General features: G+C 40.5%; 1 protein-coding gene across 1 annotated transcript; it reads left to right on the top strand.

Annotated features, from left to right (window-relative positions):
* Positions 1–3,618: 3,618 nt before the first annotated feature.
* On the top strand, positions 3,619–13,075 carry LOC146572317 (carbohydrate sulfotransferase 12-like). The gene is made up of 6 exons (XM_085276358.1): positions 3,619–4,087; positions 5,375–6,011; positions 6,221–6,363; positions 9,454–9,582; positions 9,685–9,877; positions 12,188–13,075. The coding sequence occupies exons 2-6, from the start codon at positions 5,484–5,486 to the stop codon at positions 12,458–12,460; spliced, it is 1,266 nt and encodes a 421-aa protein (XP_085132484.1). The 5' UTR covers positions 3,619–4,087; positions 5,375–5,483; the 3' UTR covers positions 12,461–13,075.
* Positions 13,076–14,054: the final 979 nt, after the last annotated feature.

Here is a 14,054-nt window from a genome sequence, read left to right as displayed (position 1 = left end):
TGTTCTTACTCACATGCAGCACCCTCCAGGAGACACATGTACAGCAGAAGTACTGTGGTTTAGATTGTGTTTCCTGAGTAATTAAGGCAGAACAGGGCATAATCGCCCACTAACTGTGAATATTCCACACAATTACACATGCTAATTTCACACCAGTGCAGGTTTTGTACTAGTGAGATGTCTAATTGACGTCCAAACCTGCTGCATTGGTCATTTAAACTGTTAATGCACCTCCACGGAGTCTTTTCTAAAATAAATGATGTTTGGGTGTGCATGTGAAATCCACTGCAAGGAAAACACCGATCCTGATCATGGACAGTGCTGGTTCTCAGCTGAAACAAGTTCCTTCAACTGGGCCAAATGTGACAGCTACAGATGTAGAAAAGTGTCAAGACAAAAGTACCAATCAGCATCAACAGGTTTGCTCACATCTCTTCAGTATTAACAGCATCACAGTCACATGTACCTTTTCTCCATTAGACATGAGTTTGTTTACATCCAATCAGGTGAGTGTTTACTGTGTTTTGTTTTGTTTTTAGCTCACTGCAGTTAAGAATATAAAACGACTGCAAATCTTTGTTGTTTGTAGGGGGAAAAAGATCCATCTCATAAACAGATGACTTCAGCCTCAAGCGTGGCAGCTAAATGCAGGGCTGTGTTTGAGCCTAAACTCAGACGTCATCTAGCTGCCACTGAATTTGCCTTTGAAAGCCATAAATTGCAGTGAAATTGTGCCCATTTCTGCTCAAATGATTTTAATATTCCCACATTTCGCTGTACTTAAAATATTTGTAAGCTAAGGTCACTTGCTCTTTTGTATCTGCTGTTTGAGTTTTGTGGCCTTGAAGTATTTGCATCAACCAAAATCATGGGTTTTCCTCTCTGTCTGTTCCTGTAGATACCTGGTCTGTCATTAAGGTGAAATTCTAGCCTTGGCTTTTTCCACAGATTTGAAAGTCATCCATACCTTCACCCCAAGGCCATATGATTTGCTTGCAAAAAAGAAAACAAAGTGGGCCATAATTTCTACAATAAAACATTAAATAGTCTAAATGTGCTCGATAGGAAGGCCTTAGATACAGTAGTTTTGTTTTCTCATCAACACTTGCGTCATTGTTATTGTGAAAAACCCTTTCAGACCTCAACATACAGCTGACATCCTAGCACCATTTGGGTTCATTAGTCTTGCATGGCTAATTCCCAATGGGAGCGGGAGGCCACTGTTCAGCCACAATATAGACTCTATGCTGCACGGATCTCATTAACCTCCCAAATATCTGCGCATACTTTTAAACACTTTCACTGTGGTGCTTTTCACTGTGAAATACTCTTATTATCAAAGACGTTATCTACCAGTTCGCCATGTCACTAAATGTTCCACAAACCACCTGAAGAAATGTGGCTTAACCACAGTCACAAATCAGTTTTGTATCTGCAAATTAAACGCTTAAAGTGTGCATGTTTTAACTGGATAATTGTGGGTGAAATTTTGCACTCTTTCAAATAACTGAATAAAAAATACATGAATAAATAAAATTCGCAGACAATGTGCGCTTTATTATGAAGGAGGTCCTGTTTAAAGCCAAAAAAAAAAAGAGATAAATTTTACTGAGAAAAATCAAGTTTTTAAAAAAAAAATTGAAACTTTTTGACTGTACAGAAATGACCAGATTATAAAACAAGTTCAAATTCAGACTTACTGAGAAAAAAAAATCATAGTTTAACATATGAAAGTTGGCTTTTTATTCAAACAACAAAGAAAGTATAAGCTACTGTGTCTTCAAATAGAAGTCAAATTTGATGACATACTGAATAAAAATTTTGATACTAAGTCCCAAATATGGTTTCCTGAAATTAAAAAATGTTAAATTATAAGATAGAATGTCGACTTCCTGTCTCATAGTTCTTCTTATTTTATGAATGGTTAAGACTGTGTTATATGACATTTCTGTCTCTCAGCAGCTGCTCATCTGATCCACTGCAGACTTGGGACCTTATTATCAGCAATGTCAAATCTGAGGTCCTTTCAATCAACGCTTGTTACATTTTAGCTCAAAGTTGTTCTCTGTTAACCAGATGACACTCACTGACTTTAATGTATTCCAAAACATCTCATTACTAATTTTAGTTTACACAACCAAGTGCCCAGTCTGAACCTTTAGCCTAGGCTTGTTTAAACTTTAATCCTAAAACCAAGTCTTCAAGAAGCAATTTCAGATTAATAAATACATTTTTATTTTAGGCAAATAAAAATGGAGTAAATACCAAATGCACTTTTTAAATCACAATTTTATAGAAAAAAGTCATACAAAGCTACCTGGCCCTGTGTGGAGAAGTAATTGCCATCTAAACCTAATTACTGGTTTTGCCATCTTTGGCAGCAAGAACTGCAATCAAGTGTTTGCAGTAGCTGACAATGAGTCTTTCACATCACCGTGGAGAAATTTAGGCCCACAGAACTGTTTTAATACAGCCACATAGGAGGGTTTTCCAGCATGAACGGCCTGCTAATGGTCATTCTAGAACACCAAAATTGGATTCGAGTACAGACTAGACCACTCCAAAACCTTCATTTTGTTTTTCTGAGCCATTCAGCGGGAGGCTTGATGTAGTGTGTTGGATCATTGTCCTCCTGTCTAACCCAAGGGTGCTTCCGCTTCAAAGCATGAGACATTCTTCTCCATGATTTTCTGGTAGAGAGCAGAATTCATGTTTCCGTCAATTACTTTTCCATGTCCTGAAGCAGCAATCCAGCCCCAGACCACCACCACCAACTTGTTTAACTGTTGCAATGATGTTCTTTTTATGAAAGGCTGTGTTAGTTTCAGTGTTTGTCTCGTCAGTCCACAGAATATTTTCCCAAAAGTCCCAAAAGCTTTTGTGCCCCCCCCCTTTTTTTTTCCAGCAGTGGTTTTTACCTTAATCTCTCCCATTGTTGCCATTAACTTTTTTTCTCAGCTACGTCCTTAGATTGTGACATGAAGTGTTGCTTTTTGAGCTCTCTGAGCTCTACTTTACCTTGTCAGACAGGTTTTGTGGGATGTCTTGATTCAACATGCCTTGCAATTATCAGGCACGGGTGTGGCTAGTGAAACTGAAATTGGGGGTATGAGTTTGCTGAATGGCAATTACTTTTCACATACAGACCAGGCAGATTTATATAGGTTTATTTTTTCCCATAATAAAACTAGATAATGTATAAAATATAAATACTTAATTTAAAGCACTGTAGCGGAATAAAAAAAACACCAAATCTTTATGCTTTTGAAATGTAATTTTCGTTATATCTGTTCTCTTTTCAAAACACTGACTTTATTATTGTCTGCATGTGAAGCACTTAGAGGATAAGAGTACACTGTAGCTACAAAAAGATGGATTATGCTCTCCCCGGGCTCTGGACCAACAGAGATTTATAATTATTTTAGTTTTTCCCTGGAAGTCCCAAGACCAGTGTGGGAAAAGAAAAATGTGTGTGTTGGGGGGGCGGGTTGGAACACGTGGAATAGTGCGTGGCTGGATTCTGAAAACAAAAATCTATTTTCAAAATCTCGCGAGCCTTTCCTCATTATAGGGCTCATTCCGTCGTCGCTGCTGCTCTGTCTCGCCCTACCTCCCGCCCGCTTGGTCTCATCACCGGGGCAGCCGGACACAGCGAGAGAGACGGGGAGAGAGAGCGAGAGAAGCGGACTGACTATGGAGCTCCTCTGCAGGGTGATATGAAGGATTTAGGTCATGAGCCGTTTTTTTTTTTGTTTTTTTTCCCTCACAGACAGATTAATGTTCAGACCGGCTTAAATTGCTGCCGTGATGCTCCCTGAGTGAGAGGCGTAAAAGAAACAAAAGGAGGCTTTCCTGCTCCTCAGAGCCTGGGTATGATGAGCGGAGTGTGAGCGGATGAAAGTGTGGAGAGAAAGAGGTGCAGTCCTTCTGTGGTTGGCTGCTGCAGGGAAGGAGAAGCTGGAAGAGTCCCGTTTGCGTGAGAGAGAAGGGACTGGCCGGTGCGGCCGCAGAAAGGGCGCATTGTAACCTCTGTAGGTTACTCTGTAAACTGAGATTGTTTCCGTCCGACGGCCGGGAGGAGGTCACGGTGAGTCTGCTGCTAAACGAGGAAAATATTAACAGAGATAATAAAGCCTAGTAAGCTGCTTTCAGTGAGAAATGGTTAAGATATTCTAAGGGAAGTAGGGCGAAGGGCCTGCAGCTTGTCACTGAACATTTGAAGTTTTGGATCTTTTCCGTTGATCTCTGCGCGTGCCTTTGCGCGCGCGTGCGCTTGTGTGTAGCGCGTGGCAAGACTGAAGAGACTGTGTGGATGTTTGATTTTCCAGACAGGCTCGTCTTGTCTTCGCGGAGTTTAAATTTAAACCAATGAGAGGAAAAACGCTGCGGAAAAAAACACCTTTCGCTGGAGGATGCTTCTTGCCCTGTCTGATTTTTTTCTTCTGGTTTTCAAAAGGCACCATAATTTTTTTCCACTATAGCAGATGTTTTTTATGGGACAAACAATCAGGGATGTGAACCCTTAAGCAGCCCCTGGTTTGAAGCTGCTTCATCAGCATAACCATTTGTTCACATCTCCCTGTGACAGCTGGGCGCCCCAGGGTGCAGCCTGAGGTTCTCACGGCCTCTGGTTGACATGACACAGGTCAGGAACACAGCCTGGCCTATCATAAAGCCCGGCATCAAGTTAGTAAGATACTCTGGCAGCTGTTCTCTTTAAAATGGAAACAAATGCCATAGAGTACTGTGCACCACTGTGCACATCCACCCAGCCATTTTCTTCCCTTATCCAGTTTAGTGTCATCGGGTGAAGGTCGAGCTTCATCTGTTCACCACCACAGTGAATTTTAAGTCAAACAATCAGATAAATACACAATACATGCTTTGCAAATCAGTCAAAATCGATATTTTTCTCAGGAAAACCACCACAGGGGCACGTTTAGCACTGTGCTGCTTCACATTCCTCTTTTTAACAGTGCTCTGTAAGCATTTGAGAGCTGAGGAGTACTTTTGAAACCACCCTAACGTGATTTCCAGCACGTCTCTCTGAAATCTGCGTTAGTGGGGTCTTCGCACACTCCACATCTGCTCTGTTATGACTGTTACTGTGCTTCTTTGCTACTAATGGTTTTACTTTTTGGTGTGTGTAAATGGGATGGAAGAGGTGTAAAATGATTTTAATGGATTTAAAAAAAAAAAGTGTGGTATTTCAGTTTTTTAAATCTGGTGGTTTCATTGCTTCAGTTTTTTTTTATTTCTTACAAACTTGAACATTTTAACCACAGTCTAAATGTGCCTAGTAAGGCTATAAATGAGAAGCCGAGGTTTAGTAATGTTTCCTGTGTTTTTTTTTTCTTTCTTTCTTTTTTTTAAGTTGAATCTTTCAAACAGGAAGTCTGTCCTTCCGTAAGGCGGCCACAATGGAGCTGAGATAAACTCTTCCTCTTTTATTCACCAATTACGGCTCTTGCTGCACTATAAACATGGGAACGTGGCGTGGTCTCCGAGTGGCTTTCATCATGGGATCTTTGTTTATGATCCTGCTTATCATTGTCTACTGGGATGATGTTGGGGGCTTTAGTCTCTACCCGCTGAAGGACCCCAAACACGAGGTGCTTCAGTCCGGATGCTGTGCCCCGACGACTATGAGCCCGCCTCAGACTACGCCCGCCAGCAGAGCCCACACGACTTCTTCCTCCATTGTTTCCACCACCGCTTCTAGTGCTTCATTTAGCCCAAAGGAAGCGGCTCAGGAACATACGGAGGAAGGGAAGGGGAAGCAAAATCATGCACAGAGGAAGGAGGAAACAAAGGAGGATGTAGAGATGGAGATCTCTGCTTATGATAGGGAACAGGAGGCGCGAAAGAAGAGGATTGACGACGTGTGTTCAGGGAAGGAAGACGTGGAAGTCCCCGAAAGGACTCGGCCTTTTTCACAGATCCCCAACAGGGAACTGGATCACCTGATAGTGGACGATACACACCAGATTATCTACTGCTACGTTCCCAAGGTACTGCTGCCTCAGTGAGTGATTATGTGTGGTGTGGGGTGTATATGGGTGGCGAGTCAGTTCACTGTGTGGGGAAAGTAACAAGAGGAGAAGCAGATGTTTAAATCACACTGCTTCATTATTGTTCTTCTCCTTTATGGTCCCCGTTGTCTTCTAAATGGTTTCCCTTTTCTTCCCTCTTCTCTGCCTTGCTGCTGATCTCTGTTTAGGTGGCGTGCACCAACTGGAAGCGAGTGATGGTGGTTCTGTCTCAGTCTCTGATCTCAAGCTCCTCAGGGAAACCCTACACTGACCCAGAGGCTGTACCTGCTGACCTTGTACACAACTCCACGTTGCATCTAACATTTGCCAAGTATGACACACAAATATTGAACCTATAACACGGACAAATATTAGATCAGTTTTGGTGATGTGTTTGCACCGTCATAATAACTCTTTACTTTTGTAAATATTTAATTTGGTGAAATGAAAACTGGTTTATCAGGTTTTTAATGATGAGTAAAATCTCACATCATGATTTCTGTATCTATTTTTTGTGCTCTGTGCCCTTTTTTACCATGCACGGCGAATATTGTGATTTCGGTCTATTCTAATCCAAACTATAAATTGGTTTATTGCTTTAGCTTCATCCTAGCTTGCCATTTATACCACCACCAGCTCATTTCTCTAAAAAATATTATACGTATCAGTTTCAGCTTTATAATAACTATCCAAGTACTGTTGATGTGATAAATGTTCATTTAGTAGTGATCGGACTTGTGAAAAAGAAAAAGAAAGTACTTCTTTCAAATCTAAGATTTTACTTATCAGGAGTCAGGACATAAAATATATCTAGTCACTATCAGGCTCTAAAATTAATTAAATTGGATCTGAGCTGAACAACAACAGACAACTTATAACCCAGTATCATTATTTATTTGCATGGGAAAACCTGGCCGCACACCGTGATTCAGTTGGGTGTAAAACCAGTTTCACTTGAATAACTTGAAGTAATTATTTTCTATTTGACTTTATCAGTCTCGAACATTGATATGGATGAGCTTTGGCTTCTTTACAGAGTTGCTAAAGTTCATTGAGGTACGCGGGAATTCATTTATGCACAGCCAGGGTACAAAAGCCGATGCTCTGGATTGTTTCCCCTCCCCCTTTCCAACAAGCCAAAAAGAGAGTGAAAACTACATTAACTAAATAAAAGAGAAATTAACTGGATTCACAGCGTTAGGAGACTCAAAACTGTCCTAGAAATACTCTCTGCCAGCCACTCGCCTGATCATCGACATCAGAATTTCTTCTTTCAAGTTGTGATGAAAAGTTACATGCAGAAGAAATCACACCCACAGTTTCCTGGCTTTGCAGTGATGGGCTGATAGAGAGGGGCGGACAACCACACATGGAAAACATTCAGTCCTAATCTGAGCATCATTCATTGTATCATTCACAAGTTAGAACCTGTGGGTTGTGATGCTGTAAAAGATGTTACAGAGCCAAGTCATTTATTTATCAATAGCATCTCAAAAGTATGCTGCAGATCGGAGTACACGCGCAGAGGTCCCCGTCCAGAGATAAGCAGACGCGAGTAAATGACGTGCTGAAGGAAAGCAGAAAGAGTTTGTCATCAAAGCAAACTGTTGTCTGTTTGAGATGAAGTGATCTACTGTATTAAAGCTGTAATTGTAAATTTGCCAGCATTTTGTGCTGCTGTAATTTGGGCTTATTTCTCATTAATGTTGAAGTTAAATGCCACAGCTAGCCAAGTTTAAGTCTTTTGACCGGATCACCTGTGTCTGAAGAGCGAAAAATCAGACTGTTAATCCTCATAGTGGTTCTCATTTAAAAATATCTTACAATATTATTGTAAAAGCTGTGGATATATGTTTAAGTTCTGAACTTTTCGTTGTTTAATTACACAATTCATGAATGAGAGCGGTAATAAATATCCTAACAGGTTTTAGAGGATCTGGGACTATTTAATTATTTTCTAGGTTCATCTTGGCTCAGCCCCCGCTGTTGTTTTCACAAATCCCACTTTATGCACAGCTCTCTTAAAGTTCTGTCACAGCATTTCAGTCAGGTTGAAGTCTGGGCTTTGACTGAGCCTTTGCAATGCTTGGATTATTTTATTTTTCAACTATTCTGTTATAGATTCACTGCGGCGCGTGGGATCATTGACCTGTCGCATGATCCGATTTCAGATCCAATGTCAGACAGCTGGCCTCGTATTTGGCGCCATAATTCTTTGGTACACAGCGAGTTTCATATTCAGCCCAGTGACTGCAGAGTGTCCAGGTTGTGGTTTGTTCAGCTGCAAACCTAAACTGTGCTGCCAGGTTCTTTTTAGTGAGAAAACACTTTTCCTGGTTACCCTTCCAAACTTACAAGACATACTTGTTCAGTCTTTTGCTAATTGCGCTCTCATATTTACATATTTATACATTTAAAATTATATTTTCTTTCTAATTCTTGCTTCCTGAATTATATTTCAGAATCCACACTGCACAAACAAAGCTATTTCATTAGCATTCCTGAGCTGATCTGAGCCTGTTTCTTGTGATTTATTGCTATAATAGCAGAATGACCTTGGTGTCCTCAACAGTACCACTTTTTTCCTACTCTGAAATTAAGTTGCTCATTCTAATAATTTTTGCACTCTAATGGTCTCGGCCTTAATCCTACCTCCAGGGAAGAGTCAATGATTTGAGAATAATTGAGATACTGGCATTTACTTTTTAATTAGTGAGCACCAGAAAGAGGAACGGCAAATGCTAAACAGGTGATGCTTACTATAAATACATCACTGTAGCTCTTCAGAACACTCTGCCTGCTTAGTTTCTTGGGAAAAATGTCGATAAGTCATAAATAAAATTGTCTCCTTAAGCCACACAAGGAAATCAAGACCACCATAGTTTTAAATAACCAAGTCCTCATGCAAAATGTTCTGGAACAGGAAGGCTGCACAGCCAAGAAAAATATATACTCCAAGATGAATGTCTCCCAAACAACTTTCTGAAATGTGAACTGGACTGAATTGAAAGTATGTCAAGCATTAATAAAAAGGAAGATTCCCCAAAACCTGGAAGTAATTATATTCTCACTTTAAGTTATTTAAAAATGTGTTTCGCAAACAAAATGTGTGAGTTGACGCTTGGAAGGCCGAGCGGAAAGGACAGGCGGAGCTTGGTGCTGCAGCACAGGCAGACCGCTCTGTAGCCCATTGAAGTCGAACATGTGTTTTCCTGTCTGCGTCGTTACACAAGACCTATCCCTTTCCCCTTTGGATGTGATCTGGCTTTGTTCTTCATTCATCTTGTGACTCAGCCACAAATTATCACAGAATTCAGACATGCAGAGTTTGTGTATCCAAGTCATATCTAACTATCACAACTTGAAAAGGAGGTAACCCCAGAACACGATCTTTAACAGTGCTTTTTATGTGTATTTCTAGATTTTGGCGCCGTTATGGTTCCCTGTCCCGCCACTTGATGGCACTGAAGCTCCAGCATTACACCAAGTTTCTGTTTGTACGTGACCCTTTTGTGCGTCTTATCTCTGCCTTCAGGAACAAGTTTGGAAGGTGTGTGTTTGCTGTTCAAGGAAATGTGCTTCACTTTGCATTAAACAGTAGCCCATGTCATTGATGAATCACTGAAGTGTGCGTATTTGTGTGTGTTTTAAGGCCCAACCAGGACTTCTACAGGCAGTTTGGCTCAGTTATGCTGCGTCGTTATGGCAATGTGTCTGGGGATTTGCCAGAGACCGCGGCCGAGGCATTTAAGGCAGGAATCAAACCAACATTTCAGCAGTTTATCACATACTTGCTAGATCCAGAGACTGAGAAAGAGAGCATCTTCAACGAACACTGGCGGCAGGTGATTGCCTCACACAAACAGACGCATGCATTTTAACACGTGCAGGTTAAGGAAAGATCGTTCATTAAAATCATGGGGTGTATTTAACACATTTATTAGACCATCACCCACTGTAAGGCTTATTCCACAGCTTCCATAAATTAACAGTACTGGTAGTTACTTAAAAAACCTTCTTATAATAGGTAATCCACCCAATGATATTTTTAATACTAAAATATAATTATTGTGTCATCCAAAAAAAACAGAGGAGAAAAAACTGTAAAACACATGATTATTTTTTGATTAAGATGCCAAATCATTTATTTGAATTCCTGAACAGGAAAATCTGGTAGTGGTCGAATTTTATGCTTGATTACTTTCAGACTTCTTAGAGAAGTCCTGGTCGACAGTATAAAAATGAATTCAGCTTGTTATTTGACTACAAATAAAATAATTTCTTAGTTTTAAACTCGTTTTTGGCAGATTTCTAAAATATTTGTGTTTCTTTCTGCTGGCAGACAAATGGCAAATGATCTGACATATTGAGTATTGTTTCACTACCTGGTCATTAACAGGTGAATTAGCATAGCGTTATTCACATTTTATCAGTTTAACACTTTCAAGTTTCTGAGTTTTGATGATTTTAAACATTTCAAGTATGAATGTTTCATATTTAAGGGTTTACGTGGACTTGCTTCACATCCTTTGAATGAATTTAGTTGTCAAAAGATGGACCATACAGTTTGTACTAATGCAACGTGCATTAGTACAAACACAACGGTGCAATGTATTTGGACAAACTGTGCTGTCAGTAAAGGAAACTACACACTGGAACAGCATAACAATGGCAATAAAGCAGCACTTTCCCTATAATAGGTGATTTCTAGGCTTTACCTTGAGTTTTTTAGCACAATACCTGCATCACAGTTATATCTCAGCCATATTAGATATTCAGAAAGAGAGATGAGATGAACCCAGGTGAGATATTCAGAATGAGGGGACAATAGCTAAAAAGAAAGGACAGTAGTTAGCTGGAGAGCTATGTTTTGAAATAGAGATCAAATAAAATATTACATAATTGGTATTATCAAAGCACCTCACAGTGAAGTGCTGCATGTCTGATGGAATACATAAATATAAATTGAAGGAACATTGTGAAAACACATCAGATCTCAATGGGGAGAAATTCATGCTGGACATCTCTACTATTATGGACTACATAATATGTTAGGAACCAAAGGATGTCACATTGTTGATGGAAATGAAAATTCAGCAACTCATAATGTTGTTTGAGTTGTTGTTATTTAGCCCCCCATGTGCTTGTATATATGCCTGTCAAAGTTGGGGCATTCTCCTAATGAGATGATGTCCATGGACCAGGGCATTGCTGAGCTCCTGGACAGTCTGAGGTGCAACTGGCAGCACTGGGTGGAGTGAAACATAATGTCCCAGAGGTGTTGGACTTAGGTCAGGTGAGCGTGGGGGTCAGTCAATGGTATCAGTTCCTTAATCGTCCAGGAACTGCCAGCATACTCTTGTCATATGAGGCTGGGGATTATCGTGCACCAGGAGGACTCCAGGACCCACTGCACCAATGTAGGCTCTGACAGTCGGTCCAAGGATTTCATCCTGATACCTAATGACAGTCACCGTGCTGTTAGCCTAGCATACAGAAGTTTGTGCATCCCTCCAATGCTATGCCTCTCCAAACCATCACTGACCCACCATTTACCACAGGCATGCTGAACTATGTTACAGGCTGCATAACGTTCTCCACGACTTCCCCAGACTCTTTCACGTCTGTTACATGTGCTCAGGGTGAACCTGCTCTCATTTGTGAAAAGGGTAGGGTGCCAGTGGTGGACCTGACAATTCTGGTATTCTATGGCAAACGGCAGTCAGGCTCCACGGTGCCAGGTAGTGAGTACATTCACACCAGTGGCCTGGCTCTGGCAGTGCTCATCTTGTTCCTCCTTGCACAAAGCAGAAGATAACACTCCCACTTATGGGTTAAGGACCTTCTACGGCCCTGTCCAACTGTCAGAGAGTAACTCCAGAAGGCAGGCAATCTCCTCCATGACTTGATGCATGACTCTGATTAAATAGCGTTTCTTTATTTTTTTGTGTATTTTGGATGGATTAATGAGGAAGCCTGTGTATTCAAATCCATTTTAGTAATAAACACAAGAGTAGAGTTGTGTGTCTCCTTTTTTCTTGAATGCCAGTATATGTGCACAAACAGTCAATTATTAGAGGCAGATAGACAAAGTCACAAACACACACAAACTAATGCAGTTTTTAAATGATACTCCTGCTTTTGCTGTGTTTCAGGTCTACCGTCTGTGCCACCCCTGCCAGGTGAAGTATGACTTTATCGGAAAGCTAGAAACCCTGGAAACAGATGCAGAGCACCTGTTGAAGCTTCTGAAGGTGGATCATCTGATACGGTTCCCCTCAGGGGCTCAAAACAAAACTGCAGCCAGCTGGGAAAGAGACTGGTTTGCACAGATTCCCATTTCAACACAGAGACAGTTGTACAAGCTGTATGAGCTGGACTTTGAGCTGTTTGGATACCCCAAACCTGACAGCGTGCTTCACCAGTAGACCATACCAAGCCAAAGGCCCGGACGCTGCACTGTGTGTAGCGCCTTCACCTTCCCTGCCTGCGCACAACGAGCACATGCCTTTAAAAAACAGTCTGTGAAGCTGTGTGTTTAATTTGTTTTATGCATACCTCAAAAGACAAAAGTGCCTGTCTGCATTATTTTATTTTTGACATTATATCATATCCAAAGTGCACCAGCTTACAAGTTACTTTATCCCAGTCTGTGTTTCCTCATGCAATGGCACTTTAAAGAGTATTTTTTGAATGCGGTATTTTGGTAAGTCATGAGTGAAGGTCTTGGGCTGCATGTTAGCTCACATTTCTGAGGGGGAAGTATGCAGAAAAATAAAGAGTTTTTAAATTACTGTGTGATCCTCTGTAGGTAATTTGTGTTTAAACTTTCTCAATTCAAAATTTGATTTTAATCTCTAATTACTTATCACTGGAAGTGCTACGAAGCTTGAGAAAACATCTATAAATCCTCTGTCTGCTTTGGTTCTGGAGGCATTTTGTCAAGTCTTCAGATCTCAGGTTGAGGAATAAGTGTTTTGCAAATTAGGAGGAACTGTCACTCATTTTTAAAAGATCCATTAAAGCCATTTTTTTTTAATCTGTATGTGAGTGCTTCATGAAAGTGGAGTAATAAATCCCTGGTCTATTTACCTTTAAGTATACTATAGAGGCAGAAGTTTGAATAAAATAGAACACATTAGTCCATCCATACTGCACAGTCTCGACACAAGTCACTTCACACTGATCTGAATCATTTGAGCATAAAGAATTCAGCTAACTCAAACGATGAACCTGTCTTGTTTCTACACAAAATAGACAACTTTGCAAAGAATCAGTTTTAAATTGTAACTCTAGGCACGTTGTTACTCACAAAAACACATACAATGTGTAACAAAAATAATATTTTCCCCATTTTCTTAGTTGATTGTACAAAAGTTCCAAAGTTCTATTTTTGACAGGCATAAAATAGAACTTTTGTATCAACAAGGTGATACCATTTCCCCCCTTAAAGTTTGTGAAAGTTGAATTCAAAAGAAGAAAAACTATAAAGATCAGATAAACCATATCTGAAAGTCGTGTATGTAAGAAATAAAAAAACCAAAAACAGTAAAGTCCTGACACAGGACCTGAGAAATCCCTTCAGCTGATCTATCTACTGTTCAGTGAAGCCTCAACAGGGGTGACCGACAAGAAGCCATTCTTCATGAAATAGATAGGCTGAGATATGCTAAATTACACAAGAACTGGACTGAAAACACAGCACACAGAAAAGTACAGTCTGATTTTGCTCCACCATTTAACCCTTGTGTTGTCCTTGTGTTGTCATCAAGAGTATGGGAATCCTGAGGACATTACAAGGGTTAATTCCAACTGGAAAGGATCTGATCAGCGTGACAGTGATCACAAACACACCTGACACAGCAGTAAAGCATACCTGAATAAAAAAACACAGTGGAACACCATCAGTCATTGATTGACCTCCCTGGAGCCCGGACCACAACATTACTGAAGCAATGTGGGATCATCTTACCAGAGGACAGAAGGTAGCCAACACCCAAAGAAGAGTTTTGAATGTCCTTC

Source organism: Mchenga conophoros, linkage group LG6, assembly GCF_057382185.1.
Source record: "Mchenga conophoros isolate Kocher_MC1m ecotype Shallow Benthic linkage group LG6, M_conophoros_male_GT1.1, whole genome shotgun sequence".
In the NCBI taxonomy this organism is placed as follows: domain Eukaryota; kingdom Metazoa; phylum Chordata; class Actinopteri; order Cichliformes; family Cichlidae; genus Mchenga; species Mchenga conophoros.
This window is presented reverse-complemented; position numbering and strand designations above follow the sequence as displayed.

Coding starts and splice junctions, on each gene's coding strand:
- LOC146572317 (XM_085276358.1), top strand. CDS start 5,484: ATGGGAACGTGGCGTGGTCTCCGAGTGGCTTTCATCATGGGATCTTTG. Junction 6,012..6,220: donor TCTACTGCTACGTTCCCAAG/GTACTGCTGCCT, acceptor ATCTCTGTTTAG/GTGGCGTGCACCAACTGGAA. Junction 6,364..9,453: donor TTGCATCTAACATTTGCCAA/GTATGACACACA, acceptor GTGTATTTCTAG/ATTTTGGCGCCGTTATGGTT.